Consider the following 16,021-nt stretch of genomic DNA (forward strand, 5'->3'; position numbering starts at 1 on the left):
AAAACGGACGCTCAAGAAGTTTCGTGATGTAGAAAAGTAACGACAAAATAAGTGTTGTAAAGATAATTGTAAGGCATGATGAGGCTAAAGCACACCTTGTGGACAAGCTCATGAAGTTTCAAAGCTCTTCATTCAAACTATGATACCAAATCCATGAACCTCGTAGTGACACCGGGTGATGAATCACAGCACTATTTAAAAATGTTGCCAGTAAGCTCACTACACATCGATGCAAGTGGTTGCAATGTCTGGCCGAAGATCATACAATCAATCTCTGCTAACTAATAGTATTACCTGCAATACGAAACCTATACGTTTTTTCAACATTAAATTGCATCTCCCAATCTTGCTGTTCTATCTGCAACCTTACCTAGAGAGTCTAAGTAATTTTGTGTCGGCTTAGCAATTTACTTCTCACCAAATTTTAGTATCATGTTCAAATTTGCAGATGTTGATGTTCAATGCTACATCTATATAGGTGACATATATGGTAAACAAATGAGGTGTCAGAACAGATGTTTTCCCCCACACAGACTTCACTCCATTTATGCCAACTCTCTGCAATCTACGACATAACCAAGTTCTACTCCAAACTAGGCAAGCTCCCCAATACCGTATATCTCTAACTTTTTAGCAAGTCTCAAGAGTATCAAAAGGCTTCACAAAAGTCTAAGACATAGAATGTGGCACTCCTTCCTGCTTCCAGCTGCTCAAAATATATCAGAAAAGAATGAAGATTAAATTTGTTGAAAAATGAGCAGCCCTTCGTAAAGCCACGTGACCCCCGTGTTGGCCGGTCGTGCAAGACCAGAACCTTACCTTACCTGGCGATGATTTCACGGTTCAATTTCCCCGCGGCCCGGTCCTTGAACAGGCCGCCTGGTACAACTAGAACCAGAGCACACCACACACCCACTCCATTTATCACTAGACCCATTTCCAGTCACACTCGCAAAAAAAAAAAAAAAAAAAAAAAAAAAAAAAACACACACACACACACACGCACGCACGGAAGAGAAAACAAGAAAAAATCAACCAAAACACGGTCCAAAGGTACATAAACTGTAGCCGTTACCATATGGAATCTTAGTATATGCTAGGAGGAGAAGGCCTTCGTCGGAAAAGGGTGTGCAGGAGCGCCGCTGATCTCGGAACCGACACAAGGGAACCACAAGCTAGAAATGAAAATAAGGATATCCACCTTCAACATTTTATTCATAAATATATTATGAATATTAACATTCTTTTATTTCACATATGGATAGCAACAAACACTTAAGCTTGTAGCACATCCCCAGCGATATTTGGCTATCAAACAGCAGTAAGAAAATAACAGTACATATTTGGTCTGTCCTCACAAACCCACAAGCAAATATTAGAACAATTTATTATTTAAAAAGGAATTTCATTGGCAGAATATAAAAGAACAGGTAATAAATGCAGAAATAAACATTCTATATATATACCGTATATATATATATATTTATGTTGTGCCTAACAGCCAGAACTGCACTACTTGGCCTAGTATGCAAGGTCCGATTTGCCCAATAAGCCGAATGATTTTCGATACAGAATTTTCAAATATTTCTTTCCATATTAGTTCTTTTCTAACAAAAATATTACTGTATATTAGGAGCATGAATTACTAACTTGGTTATGTTAGGTTATGCTATGTTAGGCTAGGTTAAGAAGGTGAGGGTTAATCAAACTTTTATGTTACTTCTCAATGAAAGTAATTGGTTCTGTTTTAAATCATGTAAAGCTGTATCATTCCACAAGAAAAAGTATTTGAAAAATTAATATTTCAGGAAAATTCGGCTTTTTAGGCAACTTGGCCTATTAGGCCCAACATATATAAATAAATTCGTGACAATAACCCAGATCAACATTAACATCCAATCACAAATGTGTCAAGAACATGTATCACCAGCACAAGAAAGCCCATACCTCAAGGAAAACATGAACGGAAACGAGTTTGGTACGTATCGTCCATGTCAGTTCTGCTTACGTTACTGTGCTGTGTTACTGTGCTGAACAGTACTGCAATTCCAGTCTCGGTACACACACACACAAATGTACACAACGTTCCCAGCAGCTCTGGTCCCAGCTGTACACACAACTCTACAGGTGTTACGGAAGACATGCAGACAAGTACAAAACACGTCTCCCCTTCCTGCAACATGCGGGTTCACTTGCGCCATCAGTAGCAATGTACGCCAGTTATTTTATCTATACATTAACTACCTTGCACCTCAGTTCTTGAGACACCGACTACACCAACTTGGACTCAGTCTCCGCTATAAAAAAGTATGACAAGATTGAGCAAGTTCCAATTGCAACATGGCGTGCCTTTCTCAAACATATCAGAATGGTTATAAAAAAAGAAAAAAAAAGCAAAGCAAAGAATGGAAACTATTACTTTCAGTTCTGTACACGAGGGAATGGCTATGATATTCCTACAGTCAACTTTGGTGTCACAATTGTGTTCGTTTCGTTACAAATGCACCCTAACCGTACGCTTCCATGAATCACAATATATCAGCTTAAATTCTAGGATGGGGATTTGATAGGAAGAATGATCCTGGACGTAGAAATTGATATATAAATAGATTCAATAAATAAATGTTTAATATATATATGTACATGTCATTTAGAAATTCTCATTCTCATTTCAGTCGGCTAAATGCATTAATGAATATCCTCCGTACCAATAATTACCTGGAAAATTGGAAACTACCAATTAAGAATAATTGCAGATTCATTCAGATTACAAACACCTCGTCACTCAGGCATTCAGAAACATCATTATATCACCACTTGCTTTATCAATGTTTTTCCATTTTACCTTCCTCCTCCTCCACCACTACCACGTTACAGTACACACTTGCCCAAGCTGAGGAGGCCATCTTCCATCCCTCAACAACCAACACCTGGCATGGTTTCACCACCTTTATCAAAGTTCTCTATGTAATATTTCTTCCCTCAACAAACAAAGTTTGTCCCGCCACCTCACAGGACACTTCTCCGAAGTTGCGAAGGTAATCTTCCTTCCCCGAACAAGAAGAGACAGACGCGATCCACGATCAGTGAGAGGGCAAAATCGGCCACCAGCACCTTCACCAACATAATGCGATACTGTGGTTGGGGAAGAAAGGTCAAAACGTTGCATTAACAAAGTGTTTTTTGTCAATTTGTTTTCTTGTTAAATTAACAGAAAATGTAACTTTACCTGAAGCAATCCAGTGATCACACATCTATTATGTTACTTGCTAACAGATCACTGAACAGATGCTAGGTACACGCACAGGTCAAATGATTAAGTCAACTCCACACTGTGTTGTTTATGTTCGTTCATTATATATTCGTGTATTTACATACATGGTTTAGCATCCCCCGAAACCTGTGTCATTCCAATTTGACCTTTAAAAGTAGCCGGTCCTATATATCTGTTTACATTTAATAAAAACCTTACAAATAAAACATCTTTATTAAAAGTCTACTGAATTTGGGCCTTTCCATCTCACAATAACATACAAGAGGTCTCTTTTAGAATGTAACATATTAATTAAATTACAGTAAGTTTAAATGTTACACTACGAACTGTAAAAACCACTATCACAGGCCCTTAACATTTTTGGGAAACGGAGCCTAGAGAGTGGTGTTATCCCCCGACACACTTAAAACAGTGGAGATAACACCACTCCATAAAGGAGGGAATAAAGCAGAAGCAACAAAATTATAGACCAAGAGCACTAACATCACACATCATAAAAATCTTTCAGAGTGCTAAGCAAGATCTCAAAACACATCGGAACCAGTGTCGACATAATCTGGACAACAAGGGTTTACAACAATAGAGCACTACCGACTGCCTCTCACAATTGCTTGACTACAAGTACTATGAGTGGCATGGCCTTGGCCTTAGATGCCATGGAAGTAAAACACTGATATACAGTGCAGTGATACACACACACACATTTTGCAAAAAACCTCCGACACGTATGACCATAGTGTTGCCGCACATGAAACACTCAAAAGGCAAAATATGAAGCTTGGCCAAAAGTGCGTATTTACGTGGCATTGCTCCCCGACCCAAGGAGGCTAGTTTTGTTGGTCACTTCAGAGGGCTCTCAAGGGCACCCAACAGGTACATGTTCACATAATAGTGATCCAGCCACCTTGTTCGTCCCAAGTCTCAGTCTCCACTGAAGCAACAATACAGCTACCATCTTTTTTACCATACTTGTGGTATTATAAGATGCAACCCTTATAAGGGGGTCTGATAGCCAAGTGGACAGTGCTTCACATTCATAGTCCTGAGGTTCCGGGTTTGATCCCCGGTGGAGGCGGAGACATACGAGCAGAGTTACTTTCACCCTGATGCACCTGTTCACCAAATAGTAAATAGGTACCTAGGAGTTAGACAGCTGCTATGGGCTGCTTCATGGGAGACGTGTAACAAAAAGGAGGCCTGGTCGAGGACCGGGCCGCGGGGACGCTAAGCCCCGAAATCATCGAGATAACGTCTCAAGATAACCCCACACTAGGCCTGTGCACCCATTTTTTCCAGGATATTTTGAGGAAAGTATTTTCTTTCGTGTGTTTCATCAAGCCAGCCAGCCCCCCCCCCCCCCCCCCACACACACACACACATTTTGACAAGCAAGTGGGAACTTCCAGCAGCCACAATACCTCTCCCAACCTGGCATGTAGCACCTGCTACACCAGAGTTCTTCTGGTGGGGTAATTACAAGACTGTTTTTGTCACCGTGTTAAGCTTAGATGAACATAGGTAGGGTCAGTGTGTGTTTTTGTGATTTTTAGGTAGAGAATTTAGTAATGGTGAAGAATTTACAGATCGAGAACAGTTTCTCACTCGGGTGCAATTAGAGGGCGGGGAAATACATTGTCAGAGTAATGAACCAAGATGCCGATTTTGAGAATGAATTGGTGCGAAGCAAGTTAGGTAAATCTTGCCAGGGACACTGGGATTGGCCGAAATGCATCACTCATGCCCGAGATTCGAGTAAGGCCACACCTGCCGACTGGCACTCCACACCTGTTGGGCAGATCTTGTCAACTTGAAGCTGTGACAGAAGGGCCAAACCATAAGATGATTGTGATAATATTCACCACTGAGTAGGTGCCCAGAAGCTGGTCTCGTAAGACAGTTTCATCCGAGCTTTGCTAAGAAGATTGTGGAAACTGACAAGCATCAGCAGCCGTGTGGTGGACCCAAGGTTTATTTAAACAGTGGCAGACATCACCCGATATCACCGCCATCTAAAAGTTGGCACATAAGCAGCCATCATCTCGCCTAATGTGTGGCTGTATTTAACAAAATTAAAATTTAAGAAAATGATGTAAATGTAAATATTTAAAGCACCTTTATGATAGTATTGATGTTTTCTGCTCTTCAGTCTCAATAGGTTACGTGGGTTGCATTAGTCATCGATTTCGTTCAGGAAGAACGTATACATTTTTTATGGCATGGCAACTCGAGCGAACAGGCTGACCCGAGAGCCAGCACCTCCCCCCCCCCCCCCCAGCAAGCACATATACAAACAAGTGGATACAGGTACATGTAGAAACAAAACATATACATTACCTCTTGTGGGAAGTCCACAATCTCAAACTGTTGCGCGAACTCTGGCACGATGCCGAGGGCGAGGGCCAGAACGACTCCCCCCGAGCCTATGAGGCTATAGAGAAGAGCCTTATTCTCCACTAGACTCTCCATGAAGGGATGGCCCTAGAGAAAAGATGCGTTAAAATTTTGGCTAAAACGCCACGGGCAAACAAACACGTCAATCCTAAACCCATTATCAGATAATAGTGCACAATGGTACAATTTTCAAAGAATATCTGACAAAGTACAGTGCATTTTCCAAAGTATATTTTGCAACAGATTTTTTCTGAATTTTTTGTAATTCAGACAAGACATTCTAAAGAGCTCTGTGGCAAGTCCTACACATTCCTGAATCATCTTTCTGAATAAATTCTGGCTGTAAAATAAACATAAATGGCAAACCACTGCAAGCGGTCGAATAGTTTCAATGTAGACAGACCCTGGTGAGACTACCTTTAATGGTTCGAAAAGTACCCTTATTATCAAATTGCGGGACAAACCCAAAAATGTTTCTTGAACACAGTATAGGAACCAAGCCACAATGTCCTTTGAGTAGTTCGAGGCCACAGTTAAGACTGCTTACTCCATGACAAAGACAAAAAAATGACTCACGCGATAATTGATAGCAAACGTGGATATCTGCAGCGTCATGGAGATAACGTACACGGTGCTATTCAACAAACTGGGCTCGAACTCTTTTTCCAAGTCGACAAACTTTTCTCTGAAACACAAACACACTTGTAAATAAAGTGAACAGTGTTCACTCTATAGGCTAAATACTTTTAAACACATCACCACCACCAAAAGTTGTCCAAAAATCTTTTCTAAATGAACAAAAGGTATTTCAATTCACGTTCCCTTTTTTTGATGTATAATTCCAGGAAATATATTTAAAATTATTCAAAAGATAGGATGATCATATATTGACACACACAAAAGCCAGCCAGTATACTGATCCGATGTAGCTGCTGGAATCATGCAATTACTATACTCAAATAAATGGCAGAGGACAAAGTTCCACATGGAACAAAAATCACGGCACGATGTGATCCAAGAATAGGATGGTGAATGTGGATCATTGCCAGCATTCACTACATGGATCTTTATCCTTTATGTTAATTATCCAAACCCGACACATTCTTCAAAACCACTTCCGGCTCTTAAACCGAGGGACTTACTTAGGGGGTGACCATTCGTTGGCTTGCTTCACGAGGAACACCAGGCAGGTAAAATGGACGGCAAACTGCAGTAGCACCGTCATGATTGTGTAAACGTTAAATATATTGGGTAAGGGTCGCTCTTTACTGAGAATCTTCAAGGGCTGCAAGAAAGACAGATTCATTAACATCCCTAATTATGATTAAGTAATGATCTAAGATACATACGTAAATGCTATAATTTACACTGAATAAATAGTTACCAATTAAGTAGTCAGATTGTTTGGAATCCCAACAGATTTTTGTTTATAGCATACTAAATGATACAGGAGCAGAAATTTGATGCCATTTGTTTGCAGCTTAACACTTTGGCGTGCCCCGCGCGCCACCCCTCAACTGTGCGATTTGGGTCCCAGCGTTTCACGGGAGCGCGCGTTAATTCTGAATAGTGTATACTCTCTTCATCTTTGTCACCTTAATTCTCGTCCTACGAGATTAAATTTGGTATCATTGTGTTCGCAATAGAATTCTCTACAGCACTAAATGCATATAAACTCCAAAAGCCCGGCTAATTACCCGCAGCAAACAGAAAGTGCGAACGAGTTACCCAGGAGCGCGCAAAAGCGATAAAATGTGTTCACTCTTTTCATTCTGGTCACCTCAATTTTCGTCCTAGGTCTTCCATTTTGGTATCAATGGGTTCGCAATAGAATTCTCTAGAGGAACATTAGCATATAAAATAAAAAACCTGGTCACACTCCACCCGCCGACGAGTTGAAGACGGGCCACGCGTTAACCGCGAGTGAGCGCCCAGACGCCTTCCAGCTACACTCCCAATTCCTGCCCACAAATGTTTAGTATTTAGTATTTTAGTATATGTAGTATTATAGTTTAGTATTTTTTGTGTAGTAGCTGTACATCACATAAGCATTGTTGATAGCCATTTGCACAAAATAGATGGTCATTTTCTTCATCCATTTGAGAGTTTTCCTTATGAAGTGATAATATTTGATCATTTGGTCAAAGTGATCAACACCTTTCATGTTTGTATTGTAGTCGCAGATTGCATTCGGCTTGTTGACAGTTACCAAACAGTCCCCCAAAAATTGGATAAAAATCTGATTTTTGGCAATTATTTTAGTGGATGACGAAATGCTGTGTCATCCCCGAGATTACCGACAGTAAACGGATGACGCAATGCTGCGTCATGCCCGGGCGAAAGTGTTAAGTGTTTTCCCAAGTCTCCCCAATTGCTGCTGTGGAAACTGACAAATACTGAAGCATCGGTGCCCTCCCTGCCCATGGTTCGCACCCAACAGTTCTTTGCTTTTGAGGAGAGCCGACAAAGACCCTATCCACTACAAAACAGGGAGCAATTGTTCTTAGAACAGTACAATACAAGTCTAATACAAATGCTATTAAGCTGTAAAATGAGCGTTTAATCGTAAGCATCAAGCGATGGAGTAAACGGACATCTTGCAGACACTAATGACTGAAGAAGGGAGAACCAAGGGTCACGTAAAATTATTAGAAGGCGTTAAATCCAAAGTAAAATATCCAAAAAACGATTAAGGGGGGGAAGGGATGATGCAAAGCAGGGGGAACCTGGTTGATGGGGTTCTGGGAGTTCTACTCCCCAAGCCCAGCCCGAGGCCAGGCTTGACTTGTGAGAGTTTGGTCCACCAGGCTGTTGCTTGGAGCGGCCCGCAGGCCCACATCCCCACCACAACACGGTTGGTCTGGAACGTCTTTTAGAAAATAGTCCAGTTTTCTCTTGAAGATGTCCACGGTTGTTCCAGGAAAGCACCACCTAACTCACTAACAGATATGGTACAGGAAGCAGCAGCAACGACAACTGAACAGCAATACACAGCTGCACATCTCCAGCTGACCAACATAGAGAGACAAAACAACGGGTAAGAATAATTCCTCGGTACTTTATCCTTCCGACTGCCCTCCAAACTCAATCACGTTAAGCCCCACCACCCTCTACAGTTACAACATTCCTGTAGTAATGGACCTAACCTGTCCTCTTAACACTTTCGCACCCCGGGAGTGCGTGCTACAAACTTTAACGTTATGGCCCCGGCGGTGCAGGTAAGCGTGCTGGCGAGCGAGCGGCGACACCGAAATGTGTATACTCATTTCAGTTTTCTTACCTTAATTCTCATGTTGCGTCGTTCATTTTGGTATCACTGTGTTCACAATAGAATTCCCTACAGGGGTATATGCATAAAAGGTCCAAAAGCCCGGTGTGACTTCCCACAGCAAAGCCTAAAGTCGGCAAAGTTACCTGTGAGCGCACAAAATCAGTAAAATGTGTATACTCGTTTCTGTTTTCTCACCTTAATTCTCGTGCTATGTCGTTCGTTTTGGTATCATTATGTTCACAATAGAATTCTTTACAGGGGGTATGTGCATATAAGGTCCAAAAGCCTGGTGTGACTCCCTGCAGCAAAGCCTAAAGTTACCCGTGAACGAGCACCAATTGGCACAGCCGCAACCTAATGTATATACTTATTCAGTTTGATAACATCAATTTTCATGTTACATCTTTCAATTTGGTATCAAATTGTTAGCAATATAAAGGTGAGTATTTTAAAACTAGTCCCATAATAATGGCACAATAAATGGAATTTTAACAAATATTTAACATTTTGGACGCTCATCACCACAAAATTATTTATATGTCGGTCTGAAATGGCCTCTCCAGGGTGCAAAGCCAGGGTAGGTTGATATGGAGGAGAAGCTGTCACCCATGCAGCAGGTCCCCCCCCCCTCTCCACATGTATTCATGTTGATACATGCTCCCCTCTGAATGCATAACACAGCTCAGTACATCCAACATACCATGTAACACATGTTGAAGCAAAACATTAAAAATTTCAATGTGTTTCCATTAAAAAAAAAAAAAAAAAAAGCAAGAAACAAGGGCTATATAACACCTTACCTTTGATCTAGAAATAAATAAGAAGCAAGCTGCCAAGAGTAGCCCCTGCAGCGTGGCCTGGTAGTCCGAGAACTTTATGCCGTCGAGGTAGAGGACCGACTGAGAGTAGGCCAGGATGAGAGCATTCAGGGCCAATATTTTGAACATTTGCAGCGTGGTCAGCAACGTGCATCGGCCCTGCTTGATGATGTGGCACACTGCAACATGTATATACATTTACACACACAGCAAAGACATCATTGCTTCTCAAATATTGAAACATGTTAAAAACTACTATTTCTATGACGCCTAAACCACACGCCAGAAAATGAGATGACGACGACTTCTCGGTCTGTCCTGGACCATTATTATCGAAACGTCTCGAGGTTATCTTGAGATGATTTCGGGGCTTTAGTGTCCCCGCGGCCCGGTCCTCGACCAGGCCTCCACCCACAGGAAGCAGCCTGAGACAGCTGACTGACACCCAGGTACCTATTTTACTGCTAGGTAACAGGGGCATAGGGTGAAAGAAACTGTGCCCATTGTTTCTCGCCGGCGCCCGGGATCGAACCCAGGATCACAAGTACAGCGTGCTGTCCGCTCGGCCGACCGGCTCCCAGTCGTCGTCGTCGACTCGTTTTCTGGCGTGTGGTTTTATCCTAGTAGAAATAGTAGTTTCTGACATTTGAATATTTGAGAAGCAACTATCACTTTGCTATGAGAGTTAAATCTGTATACATGTTACAGTGTAACTCTCAGAGCAAAGTGATCAATGCTTCTCAAATATTCAAATGTGTCAAAATGACTATTTCCATGCAGATCAAACCGCACGCCACAATACGAGGAGAACACAACGTTTCCACCATGATAAAAGACCAGGACGGAGCGAAATGTTGTCGTCTCCTCATTGTGTAGCGCGGGGTTTAGTCTTCATATCTTAAGCCAGGTTATTGTGACTCATTGTCTACTCTTTCTACCCTCAGGGAAGACGACACTACAATATTACACTGATGCAACATCTTTAACAGGTAACCATAACTACTCTGGCAGCTAACCTTCGTCCATATTGAACCCAGCACTTTCAACAACTTTAACTTACAACATAACTACATTTTTTAGGCAAATTGTGGTGGTGGTGGTGGTGATGGCTGGTGGTGGTGGTGGTGATGGGTGGTGGTGATGGCTGGTGGTGGTGGTGGTGGTGGTGATGGCTGGTGGTGGTGGTGATGGCTGGTGGTGGTGGTGATGGCTGGTGGTGGTGGTGATGGCTGGTGGTGGTGGTGGTGGTGGTGATGGCTGGTGTTTGATGGTGATGGTGATGATGGCTGGTGGTGGTGGTGGGTGGTGGTGGGTGGTGGTGGGTGGTGGTGGGTGATGGTGGTGGGTGATGGCTGGTGGTGGTGATGGGTGGTGATGGCTGGTGGTGATGGTGATGGCTGGTGGTGATGGTGATGGCTGGTGGTGATGGTGATGGCTGGTGGTGATGGTGATGATGGCTGGTGGTAGTAATGGTGATGGCTAGTGGTGGTGGTGACGGGGACTGGTGGTGGTGATGGCGACTGGTGGTGGTGATGGCGACTCTCCCGGTGTTCTACCCATTTAGTTTTTAATATTTTTTCCAATATTTTCACTATTACACTTGTCAATGATACAGGTCTATAATTAAGGGGGTCTTCCCTGCTTCCACTTTTGTAGACTGGAACTATGTTAGCCTTTTTCCACACGTCTGCTACAACTCCTGTACACAGGGATGCCTGAAAGATAAGGTGAAGTGGAATGCTGAGTTCTGATGCACATTGTCTCAGATCCCATGGTGAAAATCCATCTGGACCAACTGCTTTGTTCTTACTTAGCTCCTTTAGCATATTTTCCACTTAATCTCTAGACACCTCTATGTGCTCTATGTTGTTCTCTGGAATTCTTATTGTGTCTGGTTCTCTGAAAATCTCATTTTGTACAAACACACTTTGAAACTTTTCGTTTAATGTTTCACACATTTCCTTTTCATTTTCCATGTATCTGTCCCCCATTTTCAACCTCTGAATATTATCCTTTACCTGCAGCTTGCTTTTAATGAATTTATAGAAAAGGCCTGGATCCAATTTACATTTGTCTGCTATACTGTTCTCAAAGTTCCTCTCTGCCTCTCTCCTTATTGACGTGTAGTTGTTTCTTGCCTCTTTGTATCGCTGGTATGTTTGGGGGTTTGGCCTCTTTCTATAATGATTCCATGCGTGTGTCTTTTGATCTCTGGACCTTTCGCAATTTCTGTTGAACCAACCCTGTTTCCTAGGTCTGCATGTCTGTTTTGGTATGAATGTTTGTGTCTTCATCATATATTGTGCAAAATTTGGCATACATCTCATTTACTTCCTTGCCTAGCAACAAGTCTGTCCAATTATACCGAAGAAAAAAATTCTAAGTTCCCCCATAGCGTCCTCTCTTGAAATCGAGTTTAACGACTTGTTTCACTGTCCCCATTCTCTACTAGATTATATCGCATAGCATATTTAATGTCAAAGAGGATGTGATCACTCTTTCCCAAGGGAGGAAGGTACTGGATGCCAAATACCTCTTCTTGTTTCCTGGTGAATACTAGATCCAGTACTGACGGAAAATCCCCTTCCCTCATTCTTGTGGCCTGCTTGACATGTTGATACAAGAATGTCTCCAAGATGAGGTTTACAAATCTGCATGTCCAAATGTCCTCTGTTCTTGCCTCGTAGGTCTCCCAGTCTATTGCCTTAAAGTTGAAGTCCCCCAGTACCAACAATCAAGATTTATCTTTGTCAGCTCTTACCATAATCTCTCTCATGACCATTATGAGACCCTCTCGTTTGTCATCCAGTTCTTCCTTTGTCCATGTGTTGCTTGCTGGTGGGCTGTAGGCATTTATAATTATCAGCTTATCATCTTGATTCCAGACCTGCAATGCCATTATGTCAATATCTCGAGGGTTTTCAAACATTAATTCTCTTACCTTCAGGTGTTCTTTCACCAGCACAGCCACTCCTCCTCCCTTCCTAGTTTTCCTGTCACGTCTCCAAACTGAGTAGCCCTTTGGGAATACGACCTCGTTTAAAATATTTTCTTCAAGTTTCGTCTCTGTTAATGCGACAATATCTGGTTCTTTGAGCTGAATTATATCCTTCAACTCCAATATTTTCGATCTCACTCCTTCTATGTCGGTATATACTATTTTCAGGAATATGTTCCCCCTTCCCTTTGTTCTTTACACCCCTTTCCTTTAATGATTTTGTTGCGTTGTCTTTATGTACCATTTCACAAGCTTTCCAGTCCCTGACTCTTTGTAGAAAAAGGAATTCCTTTCTTCTACATTTCTATTCCCATTCAGACATTTTGTTTCAAGGAGGTTCACTTTCAGCTTTTCTCTGTCCTCTTTTGAGAGGTCTTGTCTTATTGACCAAAGTTTGCTATCCTCGTGACATTGCAATTATCTGGTATTGTGAAGCACTTCTGTCATATACTTCACTCCATTAAACATCACCCTTAAGGGGCGGTTCTTGTCTTTCTCATATTTTCCTTTCCTGCTAAAATCACTGACATGCTCCTTTGAATTTAGGCCTTCTCCTAATCCTACTATTTTATCTATGATTTTCATCTCTTCTGCTGCTCGGTCCACCCTAGATGGAATTTCCCTCTCTAAACATTCAAAAATTATTATGGACTTACTTCTATCTACAGTGTTTTGAACCAGTTTACTGTTGGTTACCAGTTCTTTCCTAATTGCTTGCCTAGATCTGCTTCTTGTTTATCATTTCTGGTTTTGACTTCCAAACACACTTCCTTAATCGCCTCTTTCTCTTTTATAACTTGGGCATACGTCTCTTTCATTTCTTCTTTATACTTTTCTAGTTCTTTATTAACCTCCTCTATAAGTTGTCAGTGAAGTTTCTAGTTGCAGATCCTTGCTTAACTATGTTAGCCCTAAGGCTCCCTTGGAGTTGTTCACCATATGAGTATTTTCTTGTTTATTTCTTCCAAGTCACCACACTTCACTTTCCACACCTCATTCTCTTTCACTAGTTCCTTGGTTTGTTCCTCCTGATTTGTTACCTTGTCCATTAATGCAGTAATAATCTTACCTTGCTGAAGAATACTCCCTTTTAGAGTGCAAAGCTCACTCCTAAGAGCTCCATTGTCCTCTTCCAATTTAAGCACTTTTTCTTCATACTTCTTTTGCATATCCTCAATTATCTCTAACCTGCCAAGAACACCTCCTTTCCTTATATCTTGTGTGGGAGTTTTGTCGCTTAAAACCGTCTCCCATTGAATGGTTGCGAGGTCTACATTTATTTTTCCCAGTCGATCCTCTTATTTTTGAAATTGAATTGATTGAATACTCCTTCTCGCTTGTTGGGTCTCTTAGACCTACTACCATTATTTATGCTAGTTCGCATTTCAATGAGCTTATGGTCTGAGTATGTAGTATCAGAGATTGTAATGTCTCTGATTAGTTCATCATGTTAGTTCATTAGTTAGCAGGCTCATGTCTGGTTTGCGCAACGCGCCTCTGGGTATTTGTATTTTTCACGTTCCATTCAAAACTCTCTCGGCTACATTGGGTTCACACCAGCGTCCTCAGGGCTCTTGTAAACAGACGCCATCTTTAAAAAAAATCGTGCTTCACATTCCTGGGTGTGGGAGCCTCGGTAGTGTGTGAGCAACCAAGGCTGGCGCTCACAGCATGAGCGCACAGCACTGCTGTTCAGCGTGTGACCACAGCATCGCCTAATAATGTCAATATATATATATATAACTTGTATTATTTAGCCATGATAGTGTTATAGAAGAGCCTGAGTGTGATAATGACTGGGTACAATGTTCAAATATCAGTGATTCAATGCTGTTCACGATGTTCACAGCGGTAGCCACAGCACCACAGCATTATTTCGTCCATCTAGGAATCTTCAAATGATTTCTTAGGTTCCTTTTCAAAATAAACGTGTGGTCAATTATTCATTTACAGGAATTAATGACCAGGATTGTGATAATAGCAGGATTGTGGTTATAATTAGCGTTGTGCGTAGTATTGTGGAAGGAGGAATTTTGGTGAGGGAGGAAGGGCGAGAATTGAGGTAGCCTCATTGTGTGTGTGTGGCTGCCACTCTTGTTTTGCTCACCATACTAGCTTAGTGGTTCACTATGGGCAACACATATGTACATGGGTATATAGTGTAATAACAGCAACAGGAGAATGTTGAGAGGAGCTATTTTGGTGAGGGAGATGACGTAATAGTAGCGTCGTCTGCTGTCGGCTGTGTGATTTTTCATGCAGTGTATGGTGGCCACTGTACTGTTTGGACACAATACCGGCTTACTTGCATAGTTCTGGTAAATAAAACATGTAGATAGGTATATAGAACATGTGTAATAAGAACTATAACAGTATGGTGGGAGGAGCAATGTTGGCGAGTAAGATGTTGGAGTGAGGGAGACTGGCTGGGTGTGGCTGCTCTCACTCGAGGTGTTCTGAGTGTGTTGATGGTGAATGTATATAGTGTGTAAATAGATTGTATATATACATAAATTAACATGATACATAGTAAATATGTGCTGCACATGTGTACACAAGTGTCATGCACGTAACACAGTGTCTTCGGACAGTACGGATGTTTTACTGCCATAATATAGTGCACGTGTTCACTATACAAAGGATTAGCACGTAAAAACAAATAAAATGTATTTGGAACTGTGCGAAAAAAAATAAACGAAAATATATTCGCGGCAACTCACGCACCCCGCCCCGAGCGCTCTACTGGCCCCGGGAGCGTACCTCATGGGCAAACAGGGAATGATGACGTCACGTCCCAACTTACGGACCCCATAGCAGCCAAAGTACAATTTCGATTTTATTTTCTACATACCCATACTGAGGGAAGGGTTTCTGACACTTTAAAAAGAAAGAGAATTTTTTCCAGAGAATCTATTTCCTGCGTACTGCGGGGGTGTCATATTTGGAGGCAACGCAGTTAAGGGGTAAAACCTTGAATGTTTGCAAATATGAACGATTGTCCATATTGTATGTCACTTCTGGAAGGTTTTGGTAATTTTCCCTCCTCTCTACCCTGACCCAGGGTGTGTTGTTGTAGCAATGGTTTGTCCAATTTTGGAAGTGATACTGGGGAGTGTGGTAGTCTGTGTAGTTGGGGGGTGTAGTATGTGTGGGCTTGATGACGAACCGTAGTCCAGTCTTGGGTATTTTCCCCTCCCCATCCGTACTCCTGCAACGTTTCTGCTTGTCTGTTTCTCTCTCTGTTTCTGCCTGCCTCTAAAAAAATTTCC

At 41.9% G+C, this 16,021-nt stretch overlaps 1 protein-coding gene across 1 annotated transcript in view; it reads right to left on the minus strand.

The window, feature by feature from the left end:
* Window positions 1–1,196: 1,196 nt before the first annotated feature.
* The window catches only part of LOC123765488 (endoplasmic reticulum transmembrane helix translocase), a 77,913-nt gene continuing 63,088 nt past the window's right edge, over window positions 1,197–16,021 (minus strand). Inside the window, exons 20-24 of the mRNA XM_045754111.2 lie at window positions 9,737–9,933; window positions 6,808–6,950; window positions 6,242–6,350; window positions 5,609–5,752; window positions 1,197–3,135 (exon numbers count right to left, since the gene is read on the minus strand). Of these exons, the coding sequence (XP_045610067.2) occupies window positions 3,010–3,135; window positions 5,609–5,752; window positions 6,242–6,350; window positions 6,808–6,950; window positions 9,737–9,933 (719 nt within the window). The 3' untranslated portion in view covers window positions 1,197–3,009. The remainder of the gene's footprint in view (window positions 3,136–5,608; window positions 5,753–6,241; window positions 6,351–6,807; window positions 6,951–9,736; window positions 9,934–16,021) is intronic.

The sequence above is a fragment of the Procambarus clarkii genome, chromosome 5, assembly GCF_040958095.1.
Source record: "Procambarus clarkii isolate CNS0578487 chromosome 5, FALCON_Pclarkii_2.0, whole genome shotgun sequence".
NCBI classification, from domain to species: Eukaryota; Metazoa; Arthropoda; class Malacostraca; order Decapoda; family Cambaridae; genus Procambarus; species Procambarus clarkii.